This window comes from Myxine glutinosa, chromosome 7 (genome assembly GCF_964187855.1).
Source record: "Myxine glutinosa chromosome 7, kmMyxGlut1.1, whole genome shotgun sequence".
Classification (NCBI taxonomy): Eukaryota; Metazoa; Chordata; class Myxini; order Myxiniformes; family Myxinidae; genus Myxine; species Myxine glutinosa.
Genome location: NC_136267.1, coordinates 77137950 through 77156596, shown reverse-complemented (window position 1 = coordinate 77156596; position 18647 = coordinate 77137950). Strand labels below are relative to the sequence as shown.

The window sequence follows — 18647 nt, the reverse complement described above, 5'->3', positions numbered from 1 at the left end:
TAATGTCGTTTTTTAAGCTGTATACACATAAGCTGTGTACTTGATATTGGTGTGGCTAGTAAGTCTGAAGCAAGCCTTACTCTTTTGTTAGTAGTGGATGGTGTCTTTGACTGAGGCAATGAGGATTTTTTGTGGGTCGCACCATTGCCACCGCCAGACGGCCTTTCAAGAGGAGGCACCTCCTGCGTATGACGAGCAAGAACTCGAAGCGCCTCAGCAGCACGTAATGATGGCGGCTTGCTGCCTTCAGACCACCGCTCACTCAACGCTGAATCGGGTGATGAACGCTGCACCTCTTGGGAGGGTGGCTGTTGGATAGACTATCAAAAGAATCAGCAAAAAGACAAGATCTATTCAGCAAAATCACTCAGACAATGACTGATCATTTACAACTGCTTCTCTGCAAAATTCACACTAGCATCATCACACCAGTCTGCTTGGGACTGACTCTCTAATCCCAGGATCTGAAAACTTACAGCAGATGAAACTGAGGGTGAGGCACGATGCATTATGGGAGATGGCTCAGTTCGTACAGGATTGTGCGTTCCTGAAGATAACATTTCCACCAGAGTGCTCGGGAAAGGCTGTGCAGCGGGTGATGGCGTTGACATTACAAGTGATGCTGGAGATGACTTTGCAGAGCTCGTGGGAATGCTACGGTCAAGGTTCGAAGTCTGAGTGTCGGCCTGGCTTGGAGATGGGCAGGCTGCAGCAGCAACGGAATCTGCAGAGGTCCAAAAGCAAAGTGGAGTATCAAATCATATAACGATTTATAAAGCATATACAGAAAAACATACACGATGTCCAAAACGAGATTGTTGTGAGCACATTGCTGACGAGATGTTAAATCATACATCAAAAAGAACCCGTCATAAAAGACCCAATATTAAAAAAAACTGGTCGCGCATCAAGATGACCATTGTAAAAGATGAATATAAGGAAGGTGGGGTGGGAGAAAGGTTTGAGCATTTATTGTCTTGGCACGATTGACAAACAGCCACACCCCACGGGCCCCTTGAATTAAAGCTATCTGGTTGGCTGTAACCAAAAATGGCCATCAGTTCTTGTAAACCGGGTGGAGGTAGGGAGCCAGCACGTCCTTACAGGGGAGGAAGGTGGAGGTGGATTCTGAATCTTCAGGTGACTCCATCCACATTATGAAACTCACAAATGGAGATTACAACCAATGAGGGAAGTTACAAATATGAGAACAATGCTGAAAATAAAGAAGGCACAGACAGCAGCAAAGACAACACATGCAAATGTACAAGTACAAATTCTAGCCTCACCTGGAGCTTCATCTTCTGCACCCCAAGAGTTATAAGCAAGGGGATGTACTTTAGCTGCACGAGGTATGCGACCCCGTCTTGATGCTGCACAAAGGACGGGACAAGACAAAAAAAATGAAAAACAGAAATTAAGTTATCTGTCTGAACAAAACAATTGCCTGCTCAGAAAAATGGAAATCCCCAATCCTAGTTATAGGATAAAAACTTTTTTTCGTGTACAATGTCAAAGCTCATGTAAGAGCTAGAACACTGAAATGATCAGGACAACAGCACAAAAGGAACGGTGCTTTTGGCAGGTTTCAACAAAATGTTTGAGGGATAATAGTGATCATTGGTTAATGCGAGTTCAATAGATGTCTAAACTTTGAAAGGCTTTTTCATACAACTTGCATCACATTGGATAGCCCCATATGCTTCTCAGTGGCTCAAATTAGCACCCCTCCCCAAAACCCTTGTGGATACAACAGGCTGGTAGGAGGGGATGGTAGAAATTATCAAATTAATTAATGAACAATTAACTTTGTTGAAACAGCTATTTTGTAAATCGTTGGAATGTGGTTTGATTGTACTTGTAATTTGATTCAATAATTATAAATTACTTGAATTCCTCAAAAAAATTTTTTTTTTATTTTTTTAACATCAATAGCACATGAACGAATGAATGAATGAATGATCGTTTTAAGGCCATTTTCCCCGCTAGAGCAGGGGTTAGTCTTGCGGGCCCCATGACAATCATGGTTCCCTGTTTTGAGGCAATGTTTTTATGGCCGGATGCCCTTCCTGACGCCAACCCTTGGTCACGCTCTTACGATGCACAGGGATACGGTGTACCTATTCTAAATCGGGGTACACACCGGGATCATTCATCCCAGCAAGCTGGTACTCAAATTTGCCGACCTCGGAAGGATGACAGGCTGAGTCAACCCCCCCCTGGCGTTAATTCGGCGATCGACCGGGATTCGAACCCAGGATCCTAGGATCCCAAGCCGGCACCCTAACCGCTAAGCCAACACCATCAATGGCACATGATAGAATGTTTTCAATTCTTATTCGTAATACTGGAAATTAACCAAAATAACTCTTGCTGACATCGTTCTCAATATGGATGTGTTCATCTGCAATAGGTCTGATAACGTGCATGTTGAAGGACATTTCACAGACGTCATGTCAATCTGACCTGACAATCACAAACGGTGCTGCAAGGTCAAAAATAAATAAATACCGAAATAGAAAGTTCAGTGCATACAGGTTCTATAAGCCAAAAGTCAACTGCAGATCACTTGGGGTGCATTTGAAAAGAGGAGGTGGTTGGTTCCATGCAAAAATAACCATGGTTTATAACAGCAATGTTAAATTGGGGAAAAAAAATGCCAAAGGAATTGTTCCCAACAACATCCTCCATGTTTTTTTTCAATTCTATACGATGGAATAGTTCCAAAATTAAAGTACTCGGAAAATCATGTACACCCAAAATTTTAATTAATTTAATTTGTCATCCTGTCATTCAGCAAAACATCCTTTTTGAAAGCTTGTGTCTTTTTTTTTTTCGTTTTGAGCTCGATGAATATCACATCATTAAATTTAATTGGATATGTGTCAATCAGTCCATCTACTAGCATATTCATTGTATCTAGTAATCCAAACATTCATGAACAGCAACAACATTTAAATAACACACACGCACCAAGCAGAGGATAAGTAATTAAGTTTTGTGAATTGTGGTTACAAATGACTCACTTATGGCCCATCCCATCAAGTCACTACTCTCAACAATCTCAATTGGCCTGAGTGATGGAATGCCCATTGAATGTGCCCTTTACGCCATCCTTTCCAAAAACATCTTACAAAGCAAACAAATTATCTGAAGAAACATCAACCCACAACTTCGAGACATCCCAACAGCCAAGCATTTCTGGTAGCGACAAAACTGGCAGCGGTTGCGATTGCTTTTCTGGATGACACAGCGGAGGTGGCAGCGTTCATACTGGATCTGGGAGCGAAGTGTTCTACGAAAGAAGCCCTGGAAGGAATGGAGAGTAAAAAAAAACAAAAAATACAGTCACAACAAAATGTCAAATATCTGCATCGTTTTGAAATCTTCCATTGCATTTTGTATAGTTAGAGCTGCATGTAGCACTGCTTTTTAGTGGCCCTGATGCATCAAGTATCAACCAACACCTGTGAACTGACACATGTAGGCCAGCCACACGTTAGATTAACCCTCACTGAAGGTACTGGAAGACCCCAGTTTACGTCGGGGATGCGTTCCTGAATGGTGCGACGAATATCGAAAAGAAGAAAATCAAAGCATTTTTTCTCATAAGAATTAATGTAACATGGTGGGGTGGGTGGCATTTTTCACGTCGCCACTTAACCAATTATATTTCGCTTTTTACCTAAGATATTACCCTTTTTTGGTTAATGGCAGTTATATTCAAACACACATGTAAAAAAAGACTAAAAAAAAACAAAAACAATTTTCAGACATAAAAAACAACTCGAAAAAATAATGCCTCCGGCGACGAGCATAAAAAATTCCCCTTTTAAGGCCATTTTCCCTGCTTGAGCGGGGGTTAGCCTTATGGGCCCCATGACAATCATCATGGTTCCCTTTTAGAGGCAATGTTTTTTCTTTATGGCCGGATGCCCTTTCTGACGCCAACCCTTTAGTCGCCTCTTACGGTGTATCTTACGGTGCACCAATTCTAAATCGGGGTACACACCGGGATCATTCATCCCAGCAAGCTGGTACTCAATTTTCCAACCTCGGAAGGATGACAGGCTGATTCAACCCCCCTGGCATTAATTCAGCGATCAATCGGGATTCAAGCTCAGGATCCTAGGATCCCAAGCCAGAACCCTAACCACCAAGTCAACACCAGGCTATAATTACCAGACATATTTAAAAAGAAATAAATAACATATTTTAGAGTTTCAATTTTTCTTGCCTTAGGTACCACTTCCAGAGGCAGTCAAGCCGGCCATGACTTGCCATGAACGTCGGCATTTTTATGCCTCCGCACCCGAAGGTGGCCAGAGGCATTATGTTTCCGGGTTGTCAGTCCGCCTGTACGGGCTAAATCTCATTTTTATCAGCAAGTACATGTCCAATGGAGACAAAACTTTCAGGGTAAGAGTCACACATGCAGAACGTTATGATAATTGTGACGTCATAGGTCACGTGGTATGGCAGCCATCTTGGATAAAATGGAAATAAGAAAAAATTATTTATTGGAAACCACTGAATGGAATTTTTTTTTGAAACTTGGCACATTGTCAAGTACTCCCAATTGGGAACAAAAGCACGATAATGATGACATCATAGGTGAAGTGGTACACCAGCCAAATATGTTTTAATCAAATTCCTTATGCTAAAAATCTGAAATTGCATGCACATGATCTATGACCCATTTGTATTGAAATATAAAATTTATGACATCATAGGTCACATGGTTTGGCAGCCATATTGGTTTCAACCTAAAACCTTAAAAAAAAAAAATAAACATCTCCCAAACCACCAAATCGATTGACTCGAAACTTTGTGCATCATTAACTAGGCACAGTGATTAAAATATGATCACAAAAACACAATTGGTCACATGGTGTGGCAGTCATATTGAATTGAAGGAAAAATTAAATAATTACATCTCTAAAATCGCTTACCCTATCAATGCGAAATTTTACAAATATCATCTAACACCACTGTTGCATATAGTTGATGTTGCATATGAAAATGATGATGATGGAGGTCAAGTGGTTTGGCAGCCATCTTGCATAGAAAAACGAACCTTATCCGATCAACATGAAACTTCACAAACGTGATCCCCTACCCATATGCAGAGTATGCAGACATACATATGCAGAGTGTACATTTTTTAAGGTCATATGTCACGTGGTATTGCAGCCATATTAGCTTGAAAGCCGATATATATATACAAACAAAAACAAACAACAACAAAAAAAACCCTCTGAAACCGCTTCACCGATCGATGTGAAACCTGTCATGTCTGGTGAAAATGTGATACTTGAAAACAGCTGAAGGGATTTAAATCAAACTTCAGGACAGTTTCTTTTCAGGACAGTGAACGGGGCATCCACCCGTTGTGGAACAATGCGGAGGCATATTGGCGACACAGTCGCATTGCTCTAGTTATACATGGTACACATCATAGTAGGAGGCAAACATAACCCGGCAATATCAACCGCACGTTCACCAGCATCCATTTGACCAATAACTATTTAATTTTTTAAATATACTAAATCAAGGCTCATGTAAGAGCTAACACATAGAACATATAATAAAGGGAGCGGGAGACAAGAGGGGGAGAGAGAGTGGGAAGCACAACACCTGCCGAGAACAGGGACATCTAGAGATCTGTGGAAGGGAGAGAGCTGGGGCAGAGTACACGGGATAAACAAGATGGATACTACAATGATTGTAAAAGCTTTGGTTTCTACAGCGTTTAGTAGAGCTAGGTGTGAGACAGGAGAACCAGTCCAGAGGGGAGAGCAGTACTCTATCAAGCTGTGGATGAAAGCTTTGTATGTGGTGATTAGCTCAGTAGAGCCCAGAAAGGACTTCGCACGATGGAGAATGCCCAGTCAGCGACTAGCTTTGGAGGCCAGCATGAAGATGTAGTTTTCCCAAGAAAGATCATGGCAGATAGTGAGACCCAAAAGCTTTTTTGGGGCAGGAGGTAACACATTCAGAAGTGAAGAAAGGGAGATCAATGGCTGCTCTGCTGTAGCTCAAGGCGTAAGATCGGGAGCTTACGTAAGTAAGATCTGAGACCCACCACCAGACAAAAACTTTGCCCGCCTGACGTTGCGTGAGGTGTCTTCTCTCTCCAGGGTGGCCAGCGCCGATGCCAATCTCTCTGGAGACTTCACAGCAGCCAAACTCAGTGCGGCCATGCGCAAACTCAAGCCGGGTAAGGCACCAGGCCGTGATAACATCCATCCGGAGTTCGTCATCCACCAGAGCACAACAACATCTGGTTGGCTGTGTTCGTTCTTCTCATCGTGCCTCCGGAGGTCCAAGCTCCCGAAGACCTGGCGCGGTGCTTCCGTCATAGCCCTGCCAAAGCCGAACAAACCTGCGGAAGATCCCAAGTCCTACAGACCGATCTCGTTGCTCTGCGTCCCATTTAAGATTCTGGAGAGGATGATCCACAGCCGCATCGACCCAGTGGTGGACCCACAGCTCCTGCGGGAACAAGCCGGTTTCCGTCGTGGCAGGTCAACAGTGGACCAGGTAACATTACTCACACAAGATATCAAAGACAGCTTCCAGGACAATGAGAAAGCTGGCGTAGTGTTCCTGGACCTGACAGCTGCATACGACACCGTTTGGCACCGTGGACTTCACCTGAAGTTGCTGAGGGCAATCCCAGACCGGCATATGGTGAACTTCATCATGGAGATGCTGTCAAACCGCAGCTTCGTCCGACAGACCAGCGACGGCCAGCGCAGCAGGCTCAGAAGACTGAGGAATGGTATCCCGCAGGGTTCTGTTCTCTCGCCGATGCTGTTTAACATCTACATCTACGACCTGCCGGATATAACATCCAGAAAGTACGGTTACGCGGACGACCTGGCCATCATGCTGCGACGACCAACATGGAAGGCGATGGAAAACGGTATCAACCAAGACATGGGCACCTTGGTAGCCTACCTCCGGAGATGGCGTTTGCAGCTCAGCATTGGTAAGACAGTGTCAGCAGCATACCATCTTAACAACAGAGAAGCAAAAAGGGAACTGGACGTGTTCGTTGACAACAAACACCTGGAGTTCCAGCAAGCCCCAAAGTACCTCGGTGTACGCCTAGATCGGATACTGTCCTTCAAGCAACACCTAGAAGAAGTTAAGGCCAAGGTGACATCAAGGGTCTCGCTTATCCGACGTCTCGCTGGTACGACCTGGGGAGCCTCCGCCAAGACCCTACGAATATCCACGCAAGCCCTGGTCTTCTCTGCAGCCGAATACTGCGCCCCAGCCTGGAGCAGAAGCCCACACGTGAGAAAGGTTGATGTTGCCATTAACAACGCCCTCCGCATTGTAGCTGGTTGCTTGAAGCCCACCCTGGCATTCCACCTGCCAGTCCTAGCGGGAATCGCTCCGGCCAGCCTCCGACGGGAGGCTGCTACCCTCGCCCTGGCAAGGAATGCCCAGAAACACGACTGGCACATCCTGCACAACACCACAACGATAGTGGCACCTCCAAGCAGACAAGTCACGCCATCCCTACAACAAGGCGGCACAAGAGATGCTCAGTTCTATCCCTGAGGACCTGTCTAGAAGCGCATGGCTGGCGGCATCTTGGAAGCAGGTGTGGGAAACGGCCGGGCCCACCCGCATCCACCGCTACATCTGGGACCCAGGAGGTGGCGTCGTAGGAGAAGACCAACCACGCCTGCAATGGACCTTGCTGAACCGTCTACGTACGAGGGGTCGGCCGCTTCAAATCATCGCTGAAGATGTGGGGCCTGGCAGACAGCGCCGCGTGCGAGTGCGGCGAGCCTGAGCAGACTGCCGAACACATAATTACCACCTGCCCCCTATACAGACCACCTTCAGAAGCCGGCCTCTTCGACGTAGGACCAGAGACGAGGGCATGGCTGCACGACACTGAGCTGGCCATCTGATACACGAAAGAAGAAGACCCAAAAGCTTGGGTGACAGAACTTCTTCAAGAGGACTGTTGAGAAAGTAGATGGAAGAGGACATCGTGAGAGTGTGAGATTTGTCAGGATTGAAAGACATGTTCCACTTGTTTGACCAGTCTGATTTTGGCCACATCTGCAGAGAGTGAAGAGGCTGCTGCCTGAGGGTTGAGATATGGAGAGGCAGAGGGTGGACTCATCAGCAAAAAGAGAGGATTTTCCAGAGTTGGAGAGATCATTAATGAAGACCATAAAAAGCACAGGGCCCAGAACACTGCCTTGAGGAACTCCAGCGTGGACAGGAAGAGAGAATGAGAGAATTCCATTTAGAGCCACACGTTGACTAGGACAGGAGAGGAAGTCTGCGAGCCAAGCGTGGAGATTTCCATGGATTCCTTAAGAGGAGAGTTTGGAGAGCATGGCGGGGTGCCAGACCGTATCAAAGGCACGAGATATGTCAAGGGAGACGGCTCTGATTTCCTGTCTGGCATTGAGGACCTCCATACATTTTTGAGACAGCAGAAGCAGGATGTTCAGAGGTGAGTGGCAATATATTATAAGTGAAATTATTTTTGTAACACTTTTACACTGTCCTTCAGCCACTCTACAGTACAGTACATTTCTTTATGCACGACACTAAGTAGTTTCTGTACAGGGTCAGTGAAGGCGAAGGCCGAGGAGACGGATACTGTCAGCGATGCAAGTGTGGGTTGAGGTGAGGCAAATCAGGTAGTGGTATTAATAAAGTGACTACGTATTTGCGAAATGATGTAAAAGGGGGAAAGACATAAATCGGGGTATTACTGTAATTAATGGGCTAACTGGCTTTTATTGACATCTTGCAGTGACCAATGCTTCCAATCAAAATCCTTAAGACCAAGTTACTTTGAGTGAGATTTGAACCCAAGATTTCTGGTATACTAGAAATCCATACATCTATCTATTTACACTGCCACCAACAAGAGGTCAATGAGGATCTTGAGGCTCAACAACCCAATGACAATTTTCGAACAATATTTACAGGGTATCTAAGCAATGTGAAACCTGTCACACCCCCAAAAATAAATAAACGAATGCAGATAACAACACAAAAAGGTCACATGCAAGTGAGACAAACAGAATGTGTCATGGACACCACACTTTTTTTTCTTTTTTTTTGTACCAAATTTCTTTTTTATCCCAAACTTTTTATGTCTCAAACTGTTGCCTTTACTTGGTAACAATACTGGCTGGCTAATATCATTTTAAAACTGTGTGGAAATGGAAGTACAAATATGTACTTGAATTAGAAATCGGGTACTTGAATTAAAATCAATCAACTCTAAGGTGGCCAAGGAAGAGGAGAGTGGATAGGGGAGGGGTAGGGGGTGTTAAATTCTTTACCCGACTATAAACTGTCACCGTTGTGCTTTGCGGCCATGGCAATGAGTATACACAATCCCTCAATTGGACATTAAGCTAGGAACCTGTCTGTTAGCATTTGATGGTGGACGTTAAATATCCCATAGCATCTTTTGGTGAAAAGTAAGTGAGTTACCAACAGCACCCTATTTAAAAATTCCCACCCAAAACCCAAACAGGTCAGTCAGTTTATGAAAGATGTCAGGCCTAGAGTGACAGTTTATGAAAGCTGTCAGGCCTAGTGAGCCAGCTTGTGAAAGATGCCAGGCCTAGTGAGCCAGCTTGTGAAAGATTTCAGGCCGAGTGAGCCAGCTTGTGAAAGATGTCAGGCCGAGTGAGCCAGCTTGTGAAAGATGTCAGGCCGAGTGAGCCAGCTTGTGAAAGATTTCAGGCCGAGTGAGCCAGCTTGTGAAAGATGTCAGGCCGAGTGAGCCAGCTTGTGAAAGATGTCAGGCCGAGTGAGCCAGCTTGTGAAAGATGCCAGGCCTAGTGAGCCAGCTTGTGAAAGATGTCAGGCCGAGTGAGCCAGCTTGTGAAAGATGTCAGGCCGAGTGAGCCAGCTTGGCATATCCACATGCTTTTTGCACAATTTTCCCTTTGTCCTATTTTGCATATCTTCAGCATTGTCCAAGAGCTGCTTTTCCGAGCCTCAATAACTATAAGTAAAAGTGAAAGTGCAAGTGCAAAACTACTTCAATGACCACAAGTAGCACATCCTTCTTGTGGCATTAGCTACAGAAAAGTTTGACCCAAGTCTTTTCACGAACCAGCTGGCCAGGCCAGATGGTTGAATGGAGCAGATTTGTACAAGAATATGGTATTTATTCATGGTGGTGGCAATAACTCACCTATTCTTTGTGAAAGAAATCATGGGATCATTAACGTTCATCAAAGAACAACTACTGCTAGCACATGGGTCCTCAGTTCAACGTCCAACCGATGGACGACACATTTTATGATGCAACGCCCTCCCTATCTGCAAAACACCAATCAAACAGTTTATAGTCAGGCCAGGAATCAAACCCAGACCAAAATAATAAATCTAGAGTGGTATCCATTACACTGTGGAATCATAAAATCTGCCCAGAAGGGGACCTGGATAACTGCCTTGTTTTTTGTTTTTTTCAACATCTCCGAAGTTGTAGCTAATTGAATACCAAGTAAGATTATCAAGAATAGCATGAGAACATGCAAATGATGCAATTTGGCCTTAAAAATGAAGTTGAACTTCCTCAAGGAAATGCCACAAGCGAGAGGCCACAACAGTGCTTAAAACATTCCAAAATAGTCATTTATTTAACGAAATGGAACAAAATAAATTCTTCGACATATTTTTGTATCATAATTGAAAATTTTTCGAGAAACCTACAATTTAAACCTCAAAACCAAACAAACCATTCTTTCTCACTGCATATTAGAGCCCAGACTTTTGCACATTAAAATAGTGTAGGCATCAGTACACACCTTGCATCCCTCACATGCAGATACCCCATAGTGTATCCCAGATGCCAGATCTCCACACACTTCGCATAGTATCGCAGAACTTGAGGGGGAGTTCTGGCTTCCTCGGCCACTCCACTTGCCCAGAGTGGATAAGAGATGCTGTTGTGCATCGTCACGCGTTTGTGGAGTTGAGCACAATTGCGATGGAGACTGCCCCGTGTTGGATCCCGATCTCTGATCATGATTGTATCCAGCAGCAGAAGACATAACAGAGCTGGACATGGAAGGAGTTTGAAAAGTCTTCAGTTCTGTTGATAGAAACAAAAAATAGATTAGGCAAGTGAGGATGCAGGTGCAGATAGTAAAAATGTAAACACCCCAAAAAGCAACAAATCGCTGAATAAATATCAAATCCAAAAGTTACGTTTCAATCAGCTTCTCCACATTAAATAAAATCAAAACTAAAAAGCATCCCAAAATGCAAAGCCCATTCACATTCACTTTATACTCAAACTAAACTCGACAGAAACAAAACAATTATATATTTGTACGTTTTATTAATTTCTGGTCTCCATATGGCATATTCTCATAATAAAGGTTTGTTGAAGATTTCATGACAATTGGTTGGTAAAAATGGTACAATTGGTAAAAACGGTATGGCTTGGACAAGCACACTGAAGCTCAATGGTCAATAAATAAATAAAAACACGGAAGAGATTTTGGAGAAAAAATAACCACCATCTCACACTAATATGTACCATTGCCATTATTCGGTTACCAAAGAATCCCTGAACACTTGATCGTTGTCCCTGTCAATAACCAATTTACAAGGGTGTGGGGGGCAGGGAGGGCTTCCATGTAATCGGCTTTTCCCTTCGCAATCACATTACCAGAACTTGGCTCCAAAGTGAAATAAATCCGCGTGTCTTGTGTTTGACACGCTGTGTCAGAGCTGATAAGGGCGACTTATAGTTACTATGACTTTTGCCCTTTCACATTTTGGCCCAATTATTATATATTTTCTCCATATTCGCATAATAAAGGGTTCGGTGAAAATTTTACGACAAAAGCTCAAATGGTAAAGAAAGTTATGCTCTGGACAGACAGTGAGACAGATAGATAGAAGTGATTACAAAACCACATCCCCCACTGTGTGTGGGGATGGACAATGAACATTGGAACTACAGCATACTGGTAATGATCACTTCAAGTCGGGATAATGTTCTTGAAGAACACGACTTAAACTGATTAGCTATTTCCTGTAAGAATTAACTAAAAAACAGAAGATACACATTCCAGCACTCCAATAGTCCATATGTAAAGTCTTAATAAATCACATATTATACAATTTTATGAGGAAGTACAATGCTAAATAATAAGAGGAAATAAAGTACAACATACTAAACGTCGACTGGCTTCCTCGGCCACCCTTGGTAGTGGACAAAAAAAAATCGAAACAAAAATCGAATTTTTAACATTTTTTTATTTGTATACAAGATCGAGGCTCGTATTGAGCGAACATTAATCACATAAAAACAAACTGACACAAAAAACATATGATCAAGGGAGTGGGAGACAAGATAGGGAGAGAGAGGGAAGCACACAAGTACAACAGTAGAGAAAAGGGACATCGGGAAAACACCTAGGTAAATGAGGGACACCAAGTATATTGAAAGCAACGGCTTCCACTCAGGTGAGGCCCTTGTGTTAATTAAGCAAATAACACCCCCAGCATACTTAGGATCATGTATGAAAATGCTGCACAGGCCTGTTTACCTTCAGTGCCTTCGGAAAGTATTCACACCCTTTGACTTTTTTCACATTTTGTTGTGTTACAACCTGAATATAAAATTGATTAAATCGAGATATTTTTTTGTCACCGATCTACCCACAATACCCCAAAATATCAAAGTGGGAATTTTTATGTAATCTTTTCACAAAATAATTAAAAATGAAAAGCTGAAATGTCTTGAGTCAATAAGTATTCAACCCCTTTGCTATGACACTCCAAAATGAGCTGAGGTGCATCCAATTTCCTTTGATAATCCTTGAGATGTCTCAACAACTTGATTGGAGTCCACCTGTGGCAAATTAAATTGTTTGGACATGCGTTAGAAAGAAACACCTTTCTATACAAGGTCCCACAGTTGACAATGCATGTCAGAGCAGAAACACTACCATTAAATCCAAGGAACTGTCCGTAGACCTCCGAGATAGAATTGTGCGGAGGCATAGATCTGGGGAAGGGTATAAACAATTTCTAGAGTGTTGAAAGTTCCCAAGAGCACAGTGAGCTCCATCATTAGGGAATGGTAAGAATATGGAACCACCCAGACTCTTCCTAAATCTGGCCGTCCAACCAAACGGATCCGGAGGTGACCAAGAACCCAATGACCACTCTGACAGAACTACAGAGTTCCTTGGCTGAGATGGGAGAACCTGCTGGATAGCCAACAGTCTCTACAGCATTTCACAAATCTCAGGTTTATGGGAAAGTAGCCAGACGGAAGACACTGCTGAGAAAAAGGCACATGAAAGCATGCCTGGAGTTTGCAAAACGGCACGTGACAGACTCAGAGCATGAGGCAAAAGATTCTGTGGTCTGACGAGATGAAAATTGAAGTCTTTGGCCTGAATGCAAAGTGCTACGTCTGGCGGAAACTGAGCACAGCTAATCCCCCATCCAACACCATCCCTACCGTAAAGCATGGTGGTGGCAGCATCATGCTATGGGGATGCTTTCAGCAGCAAATACTGGGAGACTTGTATGGATAGATGGAACAATGAATGGAGCCAAATACAGGCAAATCCTTGAGGATAACCTGCTTCACTGCAAAAGACCTTACACTGCGGCGAAGATTTATGTTGCAAAAGGACAATGACCTCAAGCAAACAGGCTTCAGAACAAGAACGTGAAAGTTTGAGTGGCCCAGCCAAAGCCCAGACTTGAATCCCATTGAGAATCTGTGCAAAGATTAAAAAAACTGCTTTTGCCTGACACTCCCCATCTAACTTGACAGAGCTTGAGCAAGTCTGCAAGGAAGAATGTGAGAAACTCCCCAAATCCTGATGTGCAAAGCTGATAGACATACCCAAGAGGACTCAAAGCTGTCATCACTGCCAAAGGCGCGTCTTCGAAGTTTTGACTCGGGGTTGATTACTTTTGTAAATTAGATATTTATGCATTTCATTTTGAATTGTTTTGTAAAAATTTCTAAAAATAAATTGCACTTTGACAATATTAGAGTATTATGTGTAGATCAGTGCAAAAAAAAAGAAGGTCAATTTAATCCATTTTAAATTCAGGCTGTAACACAACCAAATGTGAAAAAAGTCAAGGGGTGTGAATACTTTGACGGCACTGTATAATTATGGCTAGCATGGCTACAAGAGGAGACTTCAGTGACTTTGAAAGAGGGATGATTGTTGGGGTGCATTTGGCAGGAGCTTCAGTGACAAAGCAAGCTCAACGTGCTGATGTTTCACGATCAACGGGGTCTAAGGTGATGTCAGAATGGAACTCCGAGGGAAAGACATCAGCAAGGGGAAACACGGGGCGGAAGCGCATACTGCAGGATCATGATATCCGTGTATTTGAAGTCCAGGGCAAAGCAGGCAAGCCACTGCAGATCAATTGACTAAATGTCAACCTGGGGCGTGAGCAACAATTTAATCAAAAAGGGCCCGCCAAGAACTCCACAGAGCGGAATGCCATAATCGGGTTGCAGTGCACAAACTGCTCATCATACCTGGCAATGCACATTTGCAAGTCTAGTGGTCCAAAAAGCACTGACAATGGACTACTTAGCAGTGGAGAAATGCGATATGGTTAGATGAAACATCCTTCATCATGTTCTCAACAAACAGACACGTGCACGAGTTGTGCCAATCGAAAGACCTCCACAACCCTGAGTACTTGGTTTCAACAGTGAAGGATGCTGGTGGTTCTATAATGTTGTGGCATGCATTTTGCTGGCATGGTTTGGGTGCAATCATTTCCGGATCCGGATCTCCAGCAAAATCGAATCATTTAGTCCTCGTCACACACCCGACATGTCCACCAAATTTCGTCAGAAGCCATGCACAACTTTTTGAGATATCCTGTTCACAGACAAACAGACAGGGGTGATAACCTCCGCCTAAGGGGTGAAAAAGGAGGTAATACGTTATGGTCGATCTGTTTCACATTTCCATCTGAACCAATGGATCATGATGAGGGATCTGATATTTAAATCCCATATACTGTACTGTTTTGATTTGTTAATCATCCTCTAATGTCCTTGTAAAAAATGAAAAAAGTACATTGATATCTCATAATGTCCTTGGCTAAGTTCCATTATGAGCCTTAAAATGCAATAGAAAACAAAAGTTATGCATTTCTGTACTTGCTCCAGATTTTGAATTAAAGGACACCCTTGTCTGTCTCTTTTATCTGATTTCACTGAAACCAGATTTCACTGAACCTCCTTTCACTGAAACCAGAAAATAATCAGGAGAATAAAGTACCACACACCATTTTTGACGAGCAAGTTCAACAGGCCTGACCATTTGCTCCGAGGGTCAGCTAAGAGATGGTCTGTGGAATTAGAAGAGGTTGGAGTAAAGGACAGTGACTGGTTGGAAGAGTCCTGCTCTTCAACAGACTGTCCAGCTTCAGCTGTTGACACCGAGTCAGTTTGTACCTCTACCTGATCCCAATCTTCAGGCTCTGTGGGCGAACAAAGACCCCACATTTGGTTAACACAAAACACACACCCTGCTACCCTTCCCTTGCAGTTTTCATTTCAGCTATCAGCCAAGTAATTTAGACGCAATTAAGAACCATTAAACACACATATTGTGACATATTTACACCTTTCTCCATCTACCCCTTGCATACACAGCACCTGGCTGCTGGTTGCGTCATCTCTTATGGTGCAACTATGCCGCAGATGTAATGCCCCATGTAGATTATGGCAATAATTCAGAATTGCAAGAAGCCAGCACACAGTCTGTTATTAACACAACACATATAATAAGAGGTTCTCCCAGAAATCAGGTGTGTACACTGCAAATGTTCAGAGGCTTCAGTCAATATACTGCTTGAGAAAGGAAGTGTGTGCAACCTAGTGATAATGAGTGGGCACTAACAATAAGGACTTTGCGTAAACTTTGTCATTGACAAAGAGAATAATGGGAAAGGGAGAAAGCTTGGTCAATAATACAAAGATTGATCTCTAATGTAGCAATGGTATCAATGCTTCAATAATGGCAGAATATCAAGGAAACAAGTGCTCCTGCAAAACTACAATGTTCATCAGAAAACATTACACTTTATACATCACCTTGCCACAAAGTCATACTTTCAGACGCAACATACCCGATTTAATGGTTCTGGTCACCACGATATTGCTCCATCCTTCAGGGGCCGCTGTCTCATTGGTATCATGTCCACCATTACTACAGTAAGTGCTTTCAGATATGGTTCTTTTCAGATATGGTTCTGCATCTGTCTGCCAATCCCATGTAGAAACAGCTGCAGTCTCATTTTCTCCTCTGTGAAAAGAGTTCTTTTCGTAACCTGTATCGACTGGCCCAGGAGGCTCACTGGTGTCTGGGCTAGGAGCAGGACTGCCTGCAGTCTGCTCCATAAGTGCCCAGTCTTGAGTGTTCTGGAGCATTAAACAATAAAGACAAGTGTTAACTTGTACAAACAGAACGACATTTGCAAACAGATACAGAGTGATCACAAAAGATTGCTAATGACTGCACATCGGATTTTTATGTGAAAAAATAAAAAATATTTTTTCACATAAAACGGGTTTTTTGCGCGCAAAAAAATTATTTTGCTATTTTCGGAGAAAAAAACAATTTCGCCCTTTTTCGGGAAAAATAAAATAAAATGCCCTTTTTGGTCGAAAATGTCTGGCAACGCTAAAAACAATTAGGGAATTTTTCGAAATTTTAAACTGCGATCGAAATTTTTAACTGCGATCGATCTCAAAAACAAAACGTTGCGTCCACTTGCGTGCGTTGCGTCCCCAGCGTGTACAGCAGTGAGGCGGTGTACTACAGTGAGAGAGTGTACACAAAGTGTGAACAAGTCTCCTATCAAGATGAGTGCTGCTCTTCGTGACAAGTGGCTGAAGGAATTCAACGCTGGCGGCGATGGGGCCACCTTCAAGTACGTGTCGAGTGACACGGCTTTCTGTCGAGCTTGTGAAAAGACTTTCCGGGCGAAGCAGAAGTCTGAGCTGGCCCAACATGTCCGAGGAGACCGCCACAAGAGCAACTTGGCCTTGAAGAAGAAGAGGACGGTCACACAAGCCACCATGGAGGACTTTGGTGGCGGAAAGAGGCACAAGTGCGACGTCGTGGCTCAGGAGCTGTGCCAGGCCATGCTGGCCGCTGGCATCCCATGGTCGAAATTGGAAAACCCTGCCCTCCGGTCATTCCTGGAGAAGCACTTCACTCTCCAGATCCCCGATGAAAGCTGGATTCGAAAGCACTACCTCGACAAGTGCTACGACGAGGCCTTGGCGGGCATCCGTGCCGACCTCGGACAGCAGCCCATCTGGCTGTCCGTCGACGAGACGACCGATTCGGCAGGTCGATATGTGGCCAACATCATCGCGGGACGCTTGTCCAAGGAGGGGTACTTTCGTCCCCACCTCGTCCAGTGCATGTTTCTGGAGAAGACCAACTCCGGGGAGATCGTGCATGCAGTCAATGACACGCTGCGCTACCTTTGGCCTGATTTCAAGCCGGAGTGCCTCAAGGTCCTCGTCAGCGACGCCGCGGCCTATATGATCAAGGCCGGCCATGCCCTGAAGGAACTCTTCCCGGATTTGCTGCATGTGACTTGCGTTGCCCACGCGCTCCACCGTGTCTGCGAGACAGTCCGAGAAATGTTCAAGGACGTCAACGACCTGATTGCCACGACGAAGAAGGTGTTCGTCAAAGCCCCGTCGCGTGTTGTCCATTGGAAGGAGCAGCAGCCCAATCTTTCTCTCCCCCCGGAGCCCATTTTGACTCGGTGGGGGACGTGGATCGACGCCGCGGTGTTTTACGCCGAGCACTTCGAGGCCGTCAAGGACATTGTGGACCAGCTGAACGATGATGACGCGATGGCAATCCAGAGTGCCAAGGACCTGTTCGGAAAGGCGGACATCAAGCTCAGTTTGGTCTTCTTAAATGCCCACGTGTCGTTCATCCCGAAGATCCTTAAGCAGCTGGAGGAGGCCGGCATGGAGCTGGCCAAGGCCTTCCAGCTCCTTGATCAGGCCAAGGAGGAGCTCGAAAAGATCCGAGGCTGCCGTAAGGAGATCCTGCTCACCAAGTTCAAGGCGGTGCTGCAGCGCAATCCCGACATTGGTGTGCTGAGGACAGTGGCTTTGATCCTGGATGGAGATCAGCACGGATCTGAGGTTGGTGTGCCGGCTGGAGTCAAGCTTGCCGACATCCCCCTCTTGAGGTACTGCCCCATCGTCAGCGTCGACGTGGAAAGGTCCTTCTCCGTCTACAGAAACGTCCTCACCGACCGCCGACACCGCCTCACCAAGGAGAACATTACCAAGATAATGATTTCAAACACCTACTTTAACCGTTCCTAAAAGGGTCTTATCAATTTCTTCTAGTCCTCTACTTATCAAACAATGCGGTTGCAATAAAGGTACCTGAACATCATTTTTTACCTGTTTACTAGCCCAGAGTGCTTAATGTTGTGCAGGAAAAAGCTTACCATTTTTTGTTCTTTTTTTGACTGATTTCTGAAAAACTTGGTAATAATAAAAAATGAATAAAACGGGGGAAAAAAATATTTCGGGATTTTTTCACATAAAAAAAAAAAATTCCGCTTTTCAAAACATAAAA

The 18647-nt window shown here is 44.2% G+C and overlaps 1 protein-coding gene across 6 annotated transcripts in view; it reads right to left on the bottom strand.

Annotated features, from left to right (window-relative positions):
• LOC137431336 (uncharacterized) overlaps window positions 1–18647 on the bottom strand; it is a 47170-nt gene that overhangs the window by 9316 nt on the left and 19207 nt on the right. For 3 of the 6 annotated variants that reach the window (XM_068122558.2, XM_078781884.1, XM_078781888.1), the window contains exons 2-8: window positions 16156–16447; window positions 15310–15504; window positions 10818–11104; window positions 3171–3309; window positions 1290–1373; window positions 477–724; window positions 81–320 (exon numbers count right to left, since the gene is read on the bottom strand). In XM_068122558.2, coding sequence (XP_067978659.1) covers window positions 81–320; window positions 477–724; window positions 1290–1373; window positions 3171–3309; window positions 10818–11104; window positions 15310–15504; window positions 16156–16426 — 1464 coding nt within the window. In that variant the 5' untranslated portion in view covers window positions 16427–16447. The remainder of the gene's footprint in view (window positions 1–80; window positions 321–476; window positions 725–1289; window positions 1374–3170; window positions 3310–10817; window positions 11105–15309; window positions 15505–16155; window positions 16448–18647) is intronic. The other 3 variants (XM_078781885.1, XM_078781887.1, XM_078781889.1) reach the window with 1 other exon arrangement.